Here is a 12,917-nt window from a genome sequence, read left to right as displayed (position 1 = left end):
GTGTAGTCTGCAGTGTGTGTGTGTGTGTGTGTGTCGCGCTAGAGGTTTATTTTAGCTAAAGCCATGCAGGTCTTTGGTCTAATTTTATTCAGGGTGCAGTCACGTGTCCGATGTTTTACTGATGAAACTCAAAAGTATCACGTGTTGTGATATTTATGGACCAAAATAAATAATTCAGCTCCATTCAGAGTTCAAACTAGAAAGTCTTTATTCTGGTAGATGATAGAAGAGCTGAAAAATCAGTCTTTGGTTCGTGCCAGTGTTGGACAAGTAAAGAAATGAGAAGAAGTGAAGACCAATGCACACTTTGAATTATCGACTCTCCCCAACCCCGCATGCGGTCACACTCCCGCACGAGTTTCTCCCCACTTCTTTAATCAAATCAAGCCATCGTCTAAACTCTAAATCTAAAAGCTGACATTTTCACTTTTCCAGGTACAAATCCTTGATCAGAAGTTGGACTTTAGTAATGTGCAGTCTAAGTGTGGCTCCAAAGACAATATCAAACATGTACCCGGTGGCGGCAATGTGAGTAACTGGGGGATGAACTCAACTCCAGACTCTTGAGTATCTCTGCAGTTATGACCATCAGAAACTAACTCCTGGTAAAAGCAAAGTGCTCTCCTCTAATGATCCGATCAGAAGGTGGACTCGGATGTGGAAACACAATCTGCTCATTAATCCCTAATTGGCATGGACTGTATATAAAAGATGGATGTAGCCACTGTGGCATCACTCACCCTGGAGTCCCGTTTAACAGCTTCGAGTTGTTTGTTTTGGTCTTTGACGCCTTAGTTTTGGCTGAGAAACTGAGGTATGCAACGCAACAGCGTCTTCCAGATCACAGGGAAGGACAGCCCTAGACATAGCCACCAGTATAATCACGAGCTTTCTTTTCCAGTAACCACTACTGGACTTTGTTGACAGTCCCAGAGGTATATGGTGCTGCACTGGAAACCACCTTTTTATTACTTTGGTCATTAGCAGATCGTCACCCGTAGTTAGCATGAAAGACGCCAACTTGTCTGCACCAACCAGAAATGTTTCACCTTCAGAGTAAAAGTGTCCTGCTGCTGCAACCAGCGTGTTTCAAAAGGCACAACTTTTATTTTGAAACGGTTTGTGATGCACTTTTTCAAGTTTCGCGACGGCTCCACAGACAAGTCGGCTTCTACTGTGCAAACTATGGGTGACTGCGGCGTTCTGCTAGCAACTAAAGCAATAACAAGGAGGTTGTGGGTGCAGAACCTTTTTTGCATCAGCCAGCAACCAGTTGGTGAATACACAGTTTTCTGTAACGACCAGGTGGTTGCCGGGTGGTTGCCAACTAGTCTCTACACCTGTAAGACAGACCTAACAGACCAATCAGACTGCATTAGCAGACTGACGATGCTTTATGGCAAAATAAGCTCAAATCTAAGAACAAATAAAAGAAAATAAAAATACGAAAAATAGCTGTTGAGTCCATTCAGTCGTAAGCATTGAGTTGCTACCACGTGATTGGCTAATTAGTTATTGCATTATGAGCAGAAGGACAGGTGTACCTAACAAAAACTGCTTTTTGCTACTACAGGAGTCGCCCTCTGCTGGACACAGAAAGAATGCAGGTTTAATTCAGTTCACTGTTCAGACCCAGAAGCTACGTCCATCATTTATATACAGTCTATGCACATAAGACTGAAGTTTTTATATGATTTTAATTCTTTCACTGAAAACTGGTGATGTACTGAGCTAAAGCTGGCATCTTTAACATTAAACTGATTATTGATTTGCTTTTAACACAGAAAAAAAACACTGTTATATTGTTCTGATATTTAACAAATAGCTCTGTCTCTCCCAGTTAACATTAACACAGCTAGAGCCTCCTCGAGTTGGTTATGTTGACAAATTTGAGCAATTTTTTTAAAAAATAATACAATTTTTAGTATTTCTTTTTCATTTAAGTAATTTTGTGAGTGCAGCGTATTTCCTTAGTTGCTTTTTGTTTTTTATTCATATTTATGTTTCTAAAGAGATTTTTTTTTACACTTAATTAAGTTTTAATTAACTTTAATACCCTTGCTAAAACATCTGTTTGAAACTCTGCAGCTGCATTAAAACATCGCTATTTTTGCAATCTGCTCCACTAAATTCGTCAGAAAACTGACGACTTACTCGAAGTGTGACAAATATGCAGAGTTACAGATGGCAGCTTTAACGCCGAGATCTCTTTCACCATCTCACTTCCTCCTTTCGGACTGACTCCCTTCCCCCAGCTGTTCTCGTTTTATTTCCTGAAGAATTTACTTGTTTTTTGTCTTGTTGCAGGTCAAAATCCTCGAGAAGAAGCTGGACTTAAGTAACGTCCAATCTCGCTGCGGTTCTAAAGACAACCTAAAGCACACGCCTGGTGGAGGCAAGGTGAGAGAGACTGTAGCTTTAAAAGAAGTCCCACTAATTCCACAAAGGCACAAGCAAAGGGATTATTCACAAAGCCTGTTGCATCATTTACAAGTGCGGTTCAGCTTGTTTTACAAAAAAAAGCAACTTCCTGTCATTACGGTAGCGCCATTCTATGAAAATCAGCAGGTACCTCACACCTGACCTCATCAGAATCAACTGATTATGCACTGAAAATGTCACATGGACCCAGATACGCCAGGCTCCCCCTGCAGCCTCGCTGCTCTGTGACTCAAAGGGTTAACAGTCTCCCCCTCACCTGTGCATTTTTCCATCCAGACTGAAGGATTTCAGAGGTTTTCAGAGTCTGACGCGACTAAATCTACAACTTTATCAGTTCAGTTAAAGTTCAAGCACATCCTCTCAATAAAAAGAGGAAATGTTGAATACATTTTTACAAATTCTGTAAAAAGAGCAGTCGTGGTAAATGATCTTGATCTTTTCCAAAGTACCTGTGATTATGATGCCAGAGATGATGAGCAACAACAAGAAAATGTCCTCCACACCGTTACACCACCTCGTCCATCCTCAACCGTTCATGAGAGGCAGGATGGATCCGTGCTTTCATGGTGTTTATGCCAAATTCTGACCCTACCATCTGAATGTCGCAGCAGAGACTTCAGTCTTCTCTTGTCTAATTACAGTCCGTCTGCCTCAAGGTTCGACGTGTTGTGCATTTAGAGAGTTCTCTGTGAACCCACAGATGGAAGTGTGGGGAAAAGATGAACAGATTCTCAAGTACTCGGCTAGCACCAACAACCACGCCATGTTCAAAGTCCCTTAAATCACCTTTATTCCCCCCAGTCTGATGCCCTTTACCAGGTCTTTCACCATGTCTACATGCCCCAATGGTTGCTGTCAAGCCCTGTGTTGTACTCTCTTTGCTGTGTGTTTCCTCCGTGCGCCTGGTTTTCTAGCCTCCCAGTGTTAACTTCTTAGTTTCCAGTTTCTATCTTCAAGTTTGGGTTTGTTTTCCGTTTATTTTATGGATTTTTTTTCCCAGAAAATTTTTCCCAGAAAATGAAGCTGCTGCTTTGAGTCGTTTTCCGTCTGAGTGTCCTGCGTTTGGTTCTAACCTAGCCTGCGACACAGCATCAAACCATGACAGATACCTGCAGTGAGGAGCAGTTAAAGAAGATTTATCTAAAAACGTATCTGCTGAGTGTCAGTGTCATATTCTTGCATTTATAACTGGTGCTGTCATCTCTCTGTGTATTTATCGATCTCTTTCGTACACCGTTTTTGTTTTTTTGCTAATGAAAAGTCTCAACCCTGTATGGTCAAAGTCATCACAGGGTTACCTTTAACTTTTTTCTGATTGTTTCATTTTTTTCCCCGATTGTCAAAAATTTGGAAAACAGTTTAGTGAAAACCAGTTTTACCCCGGGTTAGAGTTGGAGTCATCTCCGGTGATGACTTGGACCTCAGAGGTCTAACTTGATGGTTCCTCCTGTACAGTTTGAAAACCTCTGAAATGCTTCACCTGATTGTAATGGCTTCAAAGCACCAGTGCAGCGATGTGGGGACCTGTCCTCACGAGGGTCTCGAGTATCTCGGTCAGCTCTCACTCCCCTGAGCCTCAAACTCATTCCTCTGACATCTAATCTTCCTCTCCAGTAATCGTCTTCATTCGCAGCTCTTTGCTTTCTCCGCCATAACTGTGTTTTTTTCACCCCCATGTATCAACTTTCCAGGTGCAAATTCTCGATAAGAAGTTGGACTTGAGCAATGTGCAGTCCCGGTGTGGCTCCAAAGATAATATAAAACATGTACCCGGTGGTGGCAATGTGAGTAGAGGTGTGCTTCCACTGAACGCATCCTCAGAAAGGAGCACAGATCCTCCCGTCTGTGTCCAGCCCTTCTGACCTCCCAAACGCTGACCTGCCAACTTCTCCCATTAACAGTTTTACTGAACTCGTGAACAGATCTGAGCATTTCATACTAGAACAGCACTAAACCGCCCTGCCAGCGCTTTTCTTTCACTGGTTTAGATGCTCCGTAGTTCCTAAATCAGAGTCTTCTTAGTTTAGTGGATCTACCGTGTTATGCAATGCTCTGCGTCTCATGTAAGCCCGATAACTCTGTTGAATCTTTGCCCTCAAATCTGCTCCTGAAGCCACACGCATGAATCCTGTTTGTGGACGTTTTTATTTCCTAAAACCTTGATGTGAAGTGAACTAATTGTCCCCTCAAAGTGTCCTGATCGGGTAACAAAGAGCCCTGCTGTCCTCGGCTTCTCCACCAAACAGTGCCTGTTGTCGTGCACGCTGAGGTGACCTCAGCTCTCAGAGAGACTGAGCGCTCTGTGTTTGCAGACAAACAGCCAAGAGTGACATCATCTATCCATGCATGGCATGGCTGCTGAAATCTGGCTTTTATCAGTTAGTGCAGAAGATGGTCACTTGTTTTTCTGCAGTGGGGTAAGGTCACACTGCTCAGATTAAAACTTTATCTGTTAATCCAGTCTGTTAGTCAGTGCTGTTAATCTGTGTTTCCTTCCATAACCTGGTTCCAGAAAGCAGGTTTTTATAGTCAAGTTTGTTGTAAATGTAAGGAGAAAGACGGAAATCACAGATTTATTATTAATACATATTTAAAAAATGATTGGTCATCGTGCAACAAGTGAAACCTTAAGTTTAAAGACCAGATGTTCAGTGGCAAAAGCAGCAACTCCAAATCATCATCTGATTTCATGTTATTGACTGAGTCGCTCTTATCTAAAAACAAAGGTGTTGATTCACTAAAAGATCCCACGTTTAGAGACAGAGCTCCAACGCGACTTTAAAGTACGACTCAGAGACCGTTAAACCTGCTTTCAGGAACAGTTTTACTAACAGGCCGGTTTTATAGGATCAGCTCCTCTGTGGCTGCATGCAGGGCGACTTCAGAGCTGCTGACTCTGCTGGTCTGCATTCAAACTCTGTTTGTGCTGTTTTTTTCCTCTCAGATTCAAATCGTGCACAAAAAGATCGATCTGAGCAACGTTACATCTAAGTGTGGCTCGAAGGACAACATTCATCACAAGCCGGGTAAAACATTATTCCAACTTTCTGCTTAATTTTAGGTGACAAGCTTTTGTGAACAGAGTACATAACAACAATATAATTAGTAGTAGAAGTCTCCCCCACCTTCAGTGTAAATGAAATACCACACGTAGTAATTTATGTTCATGCCTCTGCTCTGAATACCATGAAAAGCATTAACCAAAGAAGCTGGGGTGGAGGTGGGTTGGTGGATTGTTTGATTTTAAAAGCAGGAAATTTACTGGTGCTGGTTCTTACCAGTACAAGTTCTTCCACTTCTTTAATAATGGTGCTGCACTCAGATTATAATTTTTTTTTTTAGGTGGTGGAAACATTGAGATCAAAAACGAGAAGCTGGAGTTTAAAGTTCAGTCCAAAGTGGGCTCTCTGGGCAACATCAGCCACATTCCTGGAGGCGGGCAGAGGAAGGTGAAGTAAAAATCCACCAACGCGCTCTCTGCAGGCTAAAAGCAAAACGCTCAGGGCACCGTGGCGCTTCTTCACAGTTCTGTATGGAGACCAATCTGTGCCAACAGCTCAAAGAAAAAAATGAAATTGGAAACAAACATTTTGATCTTCACTACATTCAAATTTCTACAAGCTTTTCCTCTTATTCCTCCTATAAGTTAAACATCAGATTTTTTGTATCTATTCGTTTACTGCTAATGCAGTTTACATGCTGTATGGAAGACACTGGATTGCTTGTTGGAGGAAAAGTGAAACTGATCCTAAAATAAAAATATTTAAAACTGTGAAAGAGTAAGATAAAAAATGAGACATAAAATTTGCAGCTAAAAACTTCAAAAGCATCATATTTACTAATGAAAATAAATAAATAAATAAAAATTCCAGAACTGAAAGTACATATACAATATACACATATAATTAAAATTCAATTTAAATTAACTAAAGTTTGGCACCATTTGGCCTCAAACATGTTTCAGTGCTCGGCTCTCCGGAAAACCAGCTTTCAGCTCTTCTGTGTCTCTGTGGGTGAAACACACTCAGCAACACAGCACGTTTCACTTCTCAGAAACAGCAAAACTAAAAACAGCGAGAACATTTCAGGTTATCTCTAACAGCCACACTGACGTTCGTGAGGGTGTCACACAGACAGCAGCTTTTAGAGCTTTTTTTTCTTGGTTTTTCTGCTTTTTCCCTCCTTTGTTCAAGCTTCCATTTTCTTCATCCTGCTGATTTTCCCTTCATTTTAAAGTTTTCGCTGTCGTTCTTGTCAAATTTCACTGTTGTGACAGCGTTTTGGGGTCACTGAAACTAAAAGTTTACAGGGGAAAAAAAGCCAGTTTAAAGTGATAAAGTCCAAAATTTATGTGAAAAAACTGGCAATGTATGAGAAAAACAGTGAATAATTTAATAATAATTTCTTGTAATTTTATCACAATTTTCTCATATATTCGTCAGATTTTTCTAATAGATTTCACAGTTTTTCTAATTTTACCAATTTTTCTCCTTTAAAATGTCTTTTTTATCTCAGAAATTTTGTCTTTTTCTTGTAAAATAATATTTTTTGTTCAAACTTTAAAATTCTGATTATATTCTCTGAATTTGACTCCTCCCCCAAGCTCCTCACATTTTTTTATTTGTATATTTTTGTACCTTCAGCGGCCCTGAGACGTTGTGCTACATTTTCTCATCAATTGTTTTGCTTTATTTTATTTATTTTTCATTTCTGTTGAAACCATCACGTGTATTTTTGTTGCATGCCTTTTTATTTCCTTGCTGGGGCTCCTCTGTAGAGGGAGAAGGGGAAAGACGGAGAGGGGAGCACCTCAGACAGCCCCTCGGTCCTCTCCCCCGCTGTCACCCCCCCTCAGTCACCTCCGACTGTCCCTTCAGCACCCATCACACCCATCCTGACGAACCCTCTCATAAAGATTGAGGACTCCTGTAAGTACCTACAAGCTGCTTCATCTCAGACTCTCAGACATGAGACATGACGTGGGTAGTGCTGATTATGAGTTTTCAGGATCTGAGGCTTGTGCTGTGAAGCTAACCTAATATCATCAGTCAGGCCAAGAGGTCACATGAAGGTGGTTATCAGCTCGATAAATCAGCTCAGGGTTCATTCACACAGCCAGAAACCTCCTGCAACCGCTCTGCAACCATCGACCGGAGGTGGCTCGCTGGTTGCTGGCCGGTTTCCTTTACCTTTAAAGAAATGTTATGAACATGGAAGCTGTAAACGTCTTTATTTCTGTTGCATGCATGCAAACTGTACCTCATGTGCACACAGTTTTGATGGTTTTGGCCTCTGTAGACTTGAGTAAACAGCTGAGGGTGAATCATAACGCAGGAAATTAAAAGATTACGTAGTGCAGGACTATCATTAGTCCTTAAAAATCAGAAATATCCAGGCCATGGCTGATCGGGCGCTCTGATGTCTGACCTTCACCTCCGATCTCGCCACAGATTGAGAGCCACAAACTGAACTTCCGCGAGACAGCCAAGGCCCGCACTGACCACGGCGCCGAGATCGTCTCCTTGGAAGACTCCCCTCACCAGCTCAGCACCGTGTCCTCCTCTGGCAGCATCAACATGACCGACTCTCCGCAGCTCTCCACGCTGGCCGACCAGGTGTCCGCCTCCCTGGCCAAACAAGGCTTGTGAACGCGCCCGCCGCACTCCCCGCCTCGACCGCACGACCACGTAGAGGAGTTGTGATGCCTTCCTCGTTACTTTCACAGGACTTTTATTTGATTTTTTTAGCTGCCCGTCACTGTTTATCCTCCACTAACCTTTGAATCTCGTCGAGGCGTTGCTATTAGAGGTCTTAAAAAAGAAAACAGATTAACCAGTAGGCCAACATGTATTGAATATCTCTCTGTGGTCTTTGATCTCTACACTTAATTTGAACCTTTTGTAAGTGTCCCTTTAAGAGTTAAAGCACCCCAGCAGAGCAAAATCCTCCCTCTGAGGATCTCCGTACATATCCCGCTAAATCGTCTAAGACTCGGTTTCCTGTCACATTGACTGTAAACCCTTTTAGAAGTGTATCTTATCAGCGTCACCTTTGACGGGTGTCCCCTTATTCTTTTTTATTTATTTATTTTTTGATAAAAAACAGAACCTTGAAGATGGAGGTTAATGCAGACTGTTTGTGGGACGGGGGTGGGGGTCCGTTTGTGCTAAAGCAGAGGGATCAGATACAGGGTCCGGTGAAGTGGGCGGAGGAACAGTTAGAAGAAAAAGTAGCAAATATTTCTCGTCAAGGCAGAAAAAAAAAAAGCTTTCAGACCTCACTGCTGTCTTTGCTTTGCGTAGTCCCGACATGTGCTGCACCTCGAGCTACTGCAGGAGACTGCGGGGTGGGAGGGGAGGTGGGGGCGGAAGTGAGACCGCAGAGAGAACGGCGACTGATCGCGTCGCCTTCACGCGACTTTTTACGGGATGCGCCGAGCTCAGATGTTCGCTCAGAGCCGCGAGATCGAGCAGAAAGAGAGAAATTACACCTAACGGAGGGTTGAGAGAGGCCTTTACCAACGGCAGCTGTGCTGTTTAACTCTTCCCTGCTTAATAGGAGAAACATGGCCGAGTGTGCATCAGATGGGAGTGAGGGTGATCTTCAACTTGTTCTAACGGCCATTGAAACATTTGTTAATCGATAAATACACTGAAGCATCAGGTTTTTGTAGTTTTTTTTAAAGTAGCTGGCTCATTGTTGTGGCGACGATACTGTAAAGTTGTGCTGTCTGCTGCGACCTGGAGGGTCGTCCTGGTTTTAACAGTGGATGTCAGCGGTGATGGATGACTGAGTCTAAAACACTAAACCCGCCACAGGTTTGACATTTAAACCATTAGAATCGCAGCAGAGAGCACGAGCACTCCAAACCAAAGCCCGAGCGGTGACATCACCGTCACCACCAGCTTCCAGTGCCAGTTGCACGGTTACAGCGTGGTGGCACTTTCACAGGTTCAAACTTCCACTGCAGAGGTGTGCTGCAGCACGCTGGGAACATTTCACCTTAAATATGGAAGTTAAAGGGCTGGTCGAGCGTTGTAAGAACACTAAAGCTAAATAATGAAAATTTTAAAAAACAATGTCCAAAAGTGTGAAAACCCCACATTTCTTTTTTTGTTTTATTTGACTTATTTAAGCTGGTTTTTGTTCCCCGCTGTTTCCTGTTCTCAGCTGACCGTGTGAGTCATTCGGCTCAGAATGATCAATTATCTGAGCTCGGTGACGAAGCGAGGGGCTGCTGCCTCTCCGCGGTCTCATTTCTGGCGCTCTCCCCGCGTCGTAGGTGAGGGAGGGGGAGGGGAGCGTTACCTGGATTTAAAAAAATACAGAAAAAAGACGACGTGAAGAGCTAGAGTAGAGACTTTGTGTTGGGCACAGTTTTATAATCGTACTCTGTGGATATATGACATGTATTTGATATGAAGAAACATTTGTATCGTGCCTGCTACTGTCAGTGTTCTTTTTTTTTTACTGCTCTGTGTAAATGCGCTACAGCTTGAGGAGGGAAAATTAACCTTAAAGTGACATTTTCATAGCTAAACTGTGAGGAGGATGCTGAGTACAGTATTTATGCACTTACAGGTAGGTAGACTAAAGTTTTCACAGCGGTGACACAAACACCGAAAACGGCTGTTTTACTGTTAATGGATCATTTGTACGGAGAAGATTGTGATTGTTGCACGGCAGGCGGACGGTGGACGGTGAAGACCTCGTTAGGCAGTCTGTATCCAACACACATGCACCTGAAACACAGGACTGATTAGCTGGTCGTGTTTCTCGCTCCCTGCAAAGTAGCAAAAGTGCACTTCGTGGCAAAAGTTTGTGGACGCATGAGAGCTTATCTGCTGCAGATTTTTTAGCGGTAGTCCAAAAGTCACGAGCGAGGCTTGATGAGCGTCACAGGAAGTGTTTGGTGGGCCAGAGGAGACCTGAACGCCACAGCACACAGTGGTCCCAGATGACAAAAAGAAACCTCAGACTTGGGCCGGATATTACTTGCCATTTGGGTTTTGGTGCTTTCTCGGATTCATTTGATGAGCCGTTACATTTAACTATGACTCAGTGTTTAAATAACTTTTAGAAAATGTGTCTAAATTCTCAGTAAATATTGACCAAAGGACTGAACAGGAATATTTAGAGGAGGCGATTATTTCACTGCCTTCATGGTGCTTTAGCCACAGGCGCATCATTTGGCCCTAACAGCCAGCACTTATTTCCACTGTGAGGTTTGTTGTTTGAACATGGAGGCAGCCTCAAGTGGCCATCAGAGGAACTGCAGGTTTTGGCACTGGGTTTTGGCACCCGTCAAAGTTACTAAACGATAGATAGACCTGCCTTTTAGCAACAAAAGTGCCCGAGTATCAGATGATCCCTTTTAAATGGTTGAGCCAGACAGGTGCATCCACTTACTTTTGTCCACGCGGTGCATATGTGGTCACGTTTTTGTGTTCTCCAGCTGGAGCCAGGTTAAGACGTTCCCCTGCAAACAAACCCAGTTCATGTGCTCAGAGACATCCCGATGTGGTCCCCCCGCTGATTCATTAGTCGCATTAAAATGAGTGAAACAGCTTCTTGCATGCAGCTCATGTAAGAGACAGCCGTCTGCTTGTTGCCCCCCTTTCACAAAGCGATCTCTCTGTATATCCTGTTTATATTTGCTCTGGAACTGGACGGATGTACCAATTCTTCTTTTTTTTGTATAAAAAATGTGCAATTAAGAGTCAAAAGGTCACCGACTTTGCTGTAAGGTTTCCTAAACGAGCAAGCACACGAAAAGCTTGCAACATTATCTGCATGCTAAACTCTCTTTAGTTCCAGGTCCATGCTCGTCTCCGCGTGCAAGACGGACGCGAGCACCCAGGGACGGGAGCCGATCTCCGAGAGGTTTCCACAGTAACAAAACTCGTCACCTTCTTTCGTTTTTGTTTTCCTCTCTTCGGGGTTACTTCTGACGCTGTACAGTTGTGGAAATGTGATTGTTCTCGTTATTGTGCATTTTCTCAATAACTGGTTTATGATGATTCTTGTTGCTGTATATGTGTATTTGAAAATAAATGCTATGAAGTCACCGTGATGGTGAAGGAGTGCAAAAAAAATCACTCCCAGATCAGACGGGACTCATTCATCTGTTTCCACCTTCAGTCTGAGGCAGCGGAATTCAAATATTTATATAAGTTATTTGGTGCTTTACATTTTCTTTACAGTAACTATGTGCTTTACTGGATTTATGAAATATAAAACACAAGATAAAACTTTTTCCTTTTATTTATATGAACAAAATGCAACAGCTGTGAAGAAGAGGGGGAAAATTTATTAGTGTGTAAAAGCTGAAATGGTTACTGTAATTAAAAAATAACCACTTTTAATTTAAAAAATTATTAAGCTAATAATTTCAAAATTACTTTTAAAAGGCCTGTTTTAGTCTTATTTTATCCAGAGTTCAGTATGAGGTCGTCCTCGTAGTGCAGCTGCACAACTATCAACCCTGGGACCTGCAGACAACAATTATATCGATATTCACTAATAAACGTAAAAGTCACAATCTGTCCAAATTATTCTGTTCTTTAATATTATCAGCAAAGCAGCAGGGAGCCCTCAGCAGTCACTGGAGGCCAACACTGGCACTTAAACAGTGATTAAAGGTAAAACCTGCCCTTTTTTAAGACACACAGCTTTGGTTTTATTTCTGAAGCAGCTGTATACTTTGATGTAATACCACTTTGCACCACAAGATGGAGCACTGTGTGAACTTTCTCGGGCTCTAGAAGGTGGAGTTTTTTTTTAAATTATGATTAATTGTTTTTAAAACTGCAGGCTTACGGTTTTTTTTAATCAGGTAAGTGATTAAGTACGTGATCTACTTTAAAATGTCAGCCTGGTGAACGATTAGACTTTAGAGGAAGCGAGCAGCAGCAAACATCTGGAAACGTTAAAATGCACCTACTGGTGAAATGCTGCCCTCTGGTGGTGAATGTTTTCGTTCATCGTTGAAACAAGAAGCACCTTTAAATTATCAGCGATAAGAAAATAGCAGTGCTATAGCTATAGGTTTATGCTTTTTTCTTTAGTGTTCGCATTATTTTTAATTTCTTTCAGTTCAAAGTTCACAGCAGGCATCATAAAAACAGAGCCAAGTTTGAATAAACAGCCACAAGTGCTGTTCTGTTAACAACAATTTCATCAAGTAAGGTTTTGTTTTTAAAGCCCAAAATACTTTTGTTTTAGCCAACCAAAAAGTTTTCACTCAGTTTTAAACTGTAGTAACAGGTCAAAGGTCACCCATGTCAAAATAATGTTACTTAGTGCCAGGTTAGCACACTTATGGAGATCATTCAGCTGAAATGAAGCTTTCTGAGCCGTCAGTCTGAGGATTGGTGCAGCGGTCACAACAGGAAGGTCCCTCTCGTCTCAGAGCCGCAGGTGGCGTTTCAGTTTCGTCCCATAGTCCAGGTCTAACTGCTGATTGTAGGTGTGTA

General features: G+C 42.4%; 1 protein-coding gene across 24 annotated transcripts in view; it reads left to right on the top strand.

Annotated features, from left to right (window-relative positions):
- Positions 1-11,551, top strand: part of mapta (microtubule-associated protein tau a) — a 36,581-nt gene extending 25,030 nt beyond the window's left edge. For 20 of the 24 annotated variants that reach the window (XM_063482542.1, XM_063482540.1, XM_063482541.1 and 17 more), the window contains 6 exons: positions 436-528; positions 2,308-2,400; positions 4,134-4,226; positions 5,387-5,468; positions 5,785-5,891; positions 7,893-11,551. In XM_063482542.1, coding sequence (XP_063338612.1) covers positions 436-528; positions 2,308-2,400; positions 4,134-4,226; positions 5,387-5,468; positions 5,785-5,891; positions 7,893-8,090 — 666 coding nt within the window. In that variant the 3' untranslated portion in view covers positions 8,091-11,551. Of the gene's footprint in view, positions 1-435; positions 529-2,307; positions 2,401-4,133; positions 4,227-5,386; positions 5,469-5,784; positions 5,892-7,219; positions 7,371-7,892 lie in introns of all 24 variants that reach the window. The other 4 variants (XM_063482522.1, XM_063482530.1, XM_063482531.1 and 1 more) reach the window with 4 other exon arrangements.
- The last annotated feature ends 1,366 nt before the right edge of the window (positions 11,552-12,917 follow it).

The sequence above is a fragment of the Pelmatolapia mariae genome, linkage group LG8, assembly GCF_036321145.2.
Source record: "Pelmatolapia mariae isolate MD_Pm_ZW linkage group LG8, Pm_UMD_F_2, whole genome shotgun sequence".
NCBI lineage: Eukaryota > Metazoa > Chordata > Actinopteri > Cichliformes > Cichlidae > Pelmatolapia > Pelmatolapia mariae.
Note: the sequence above shows the minus strand (reverse complement) of the source record. Positions and strands in the feature narration are given on the sequence as shown.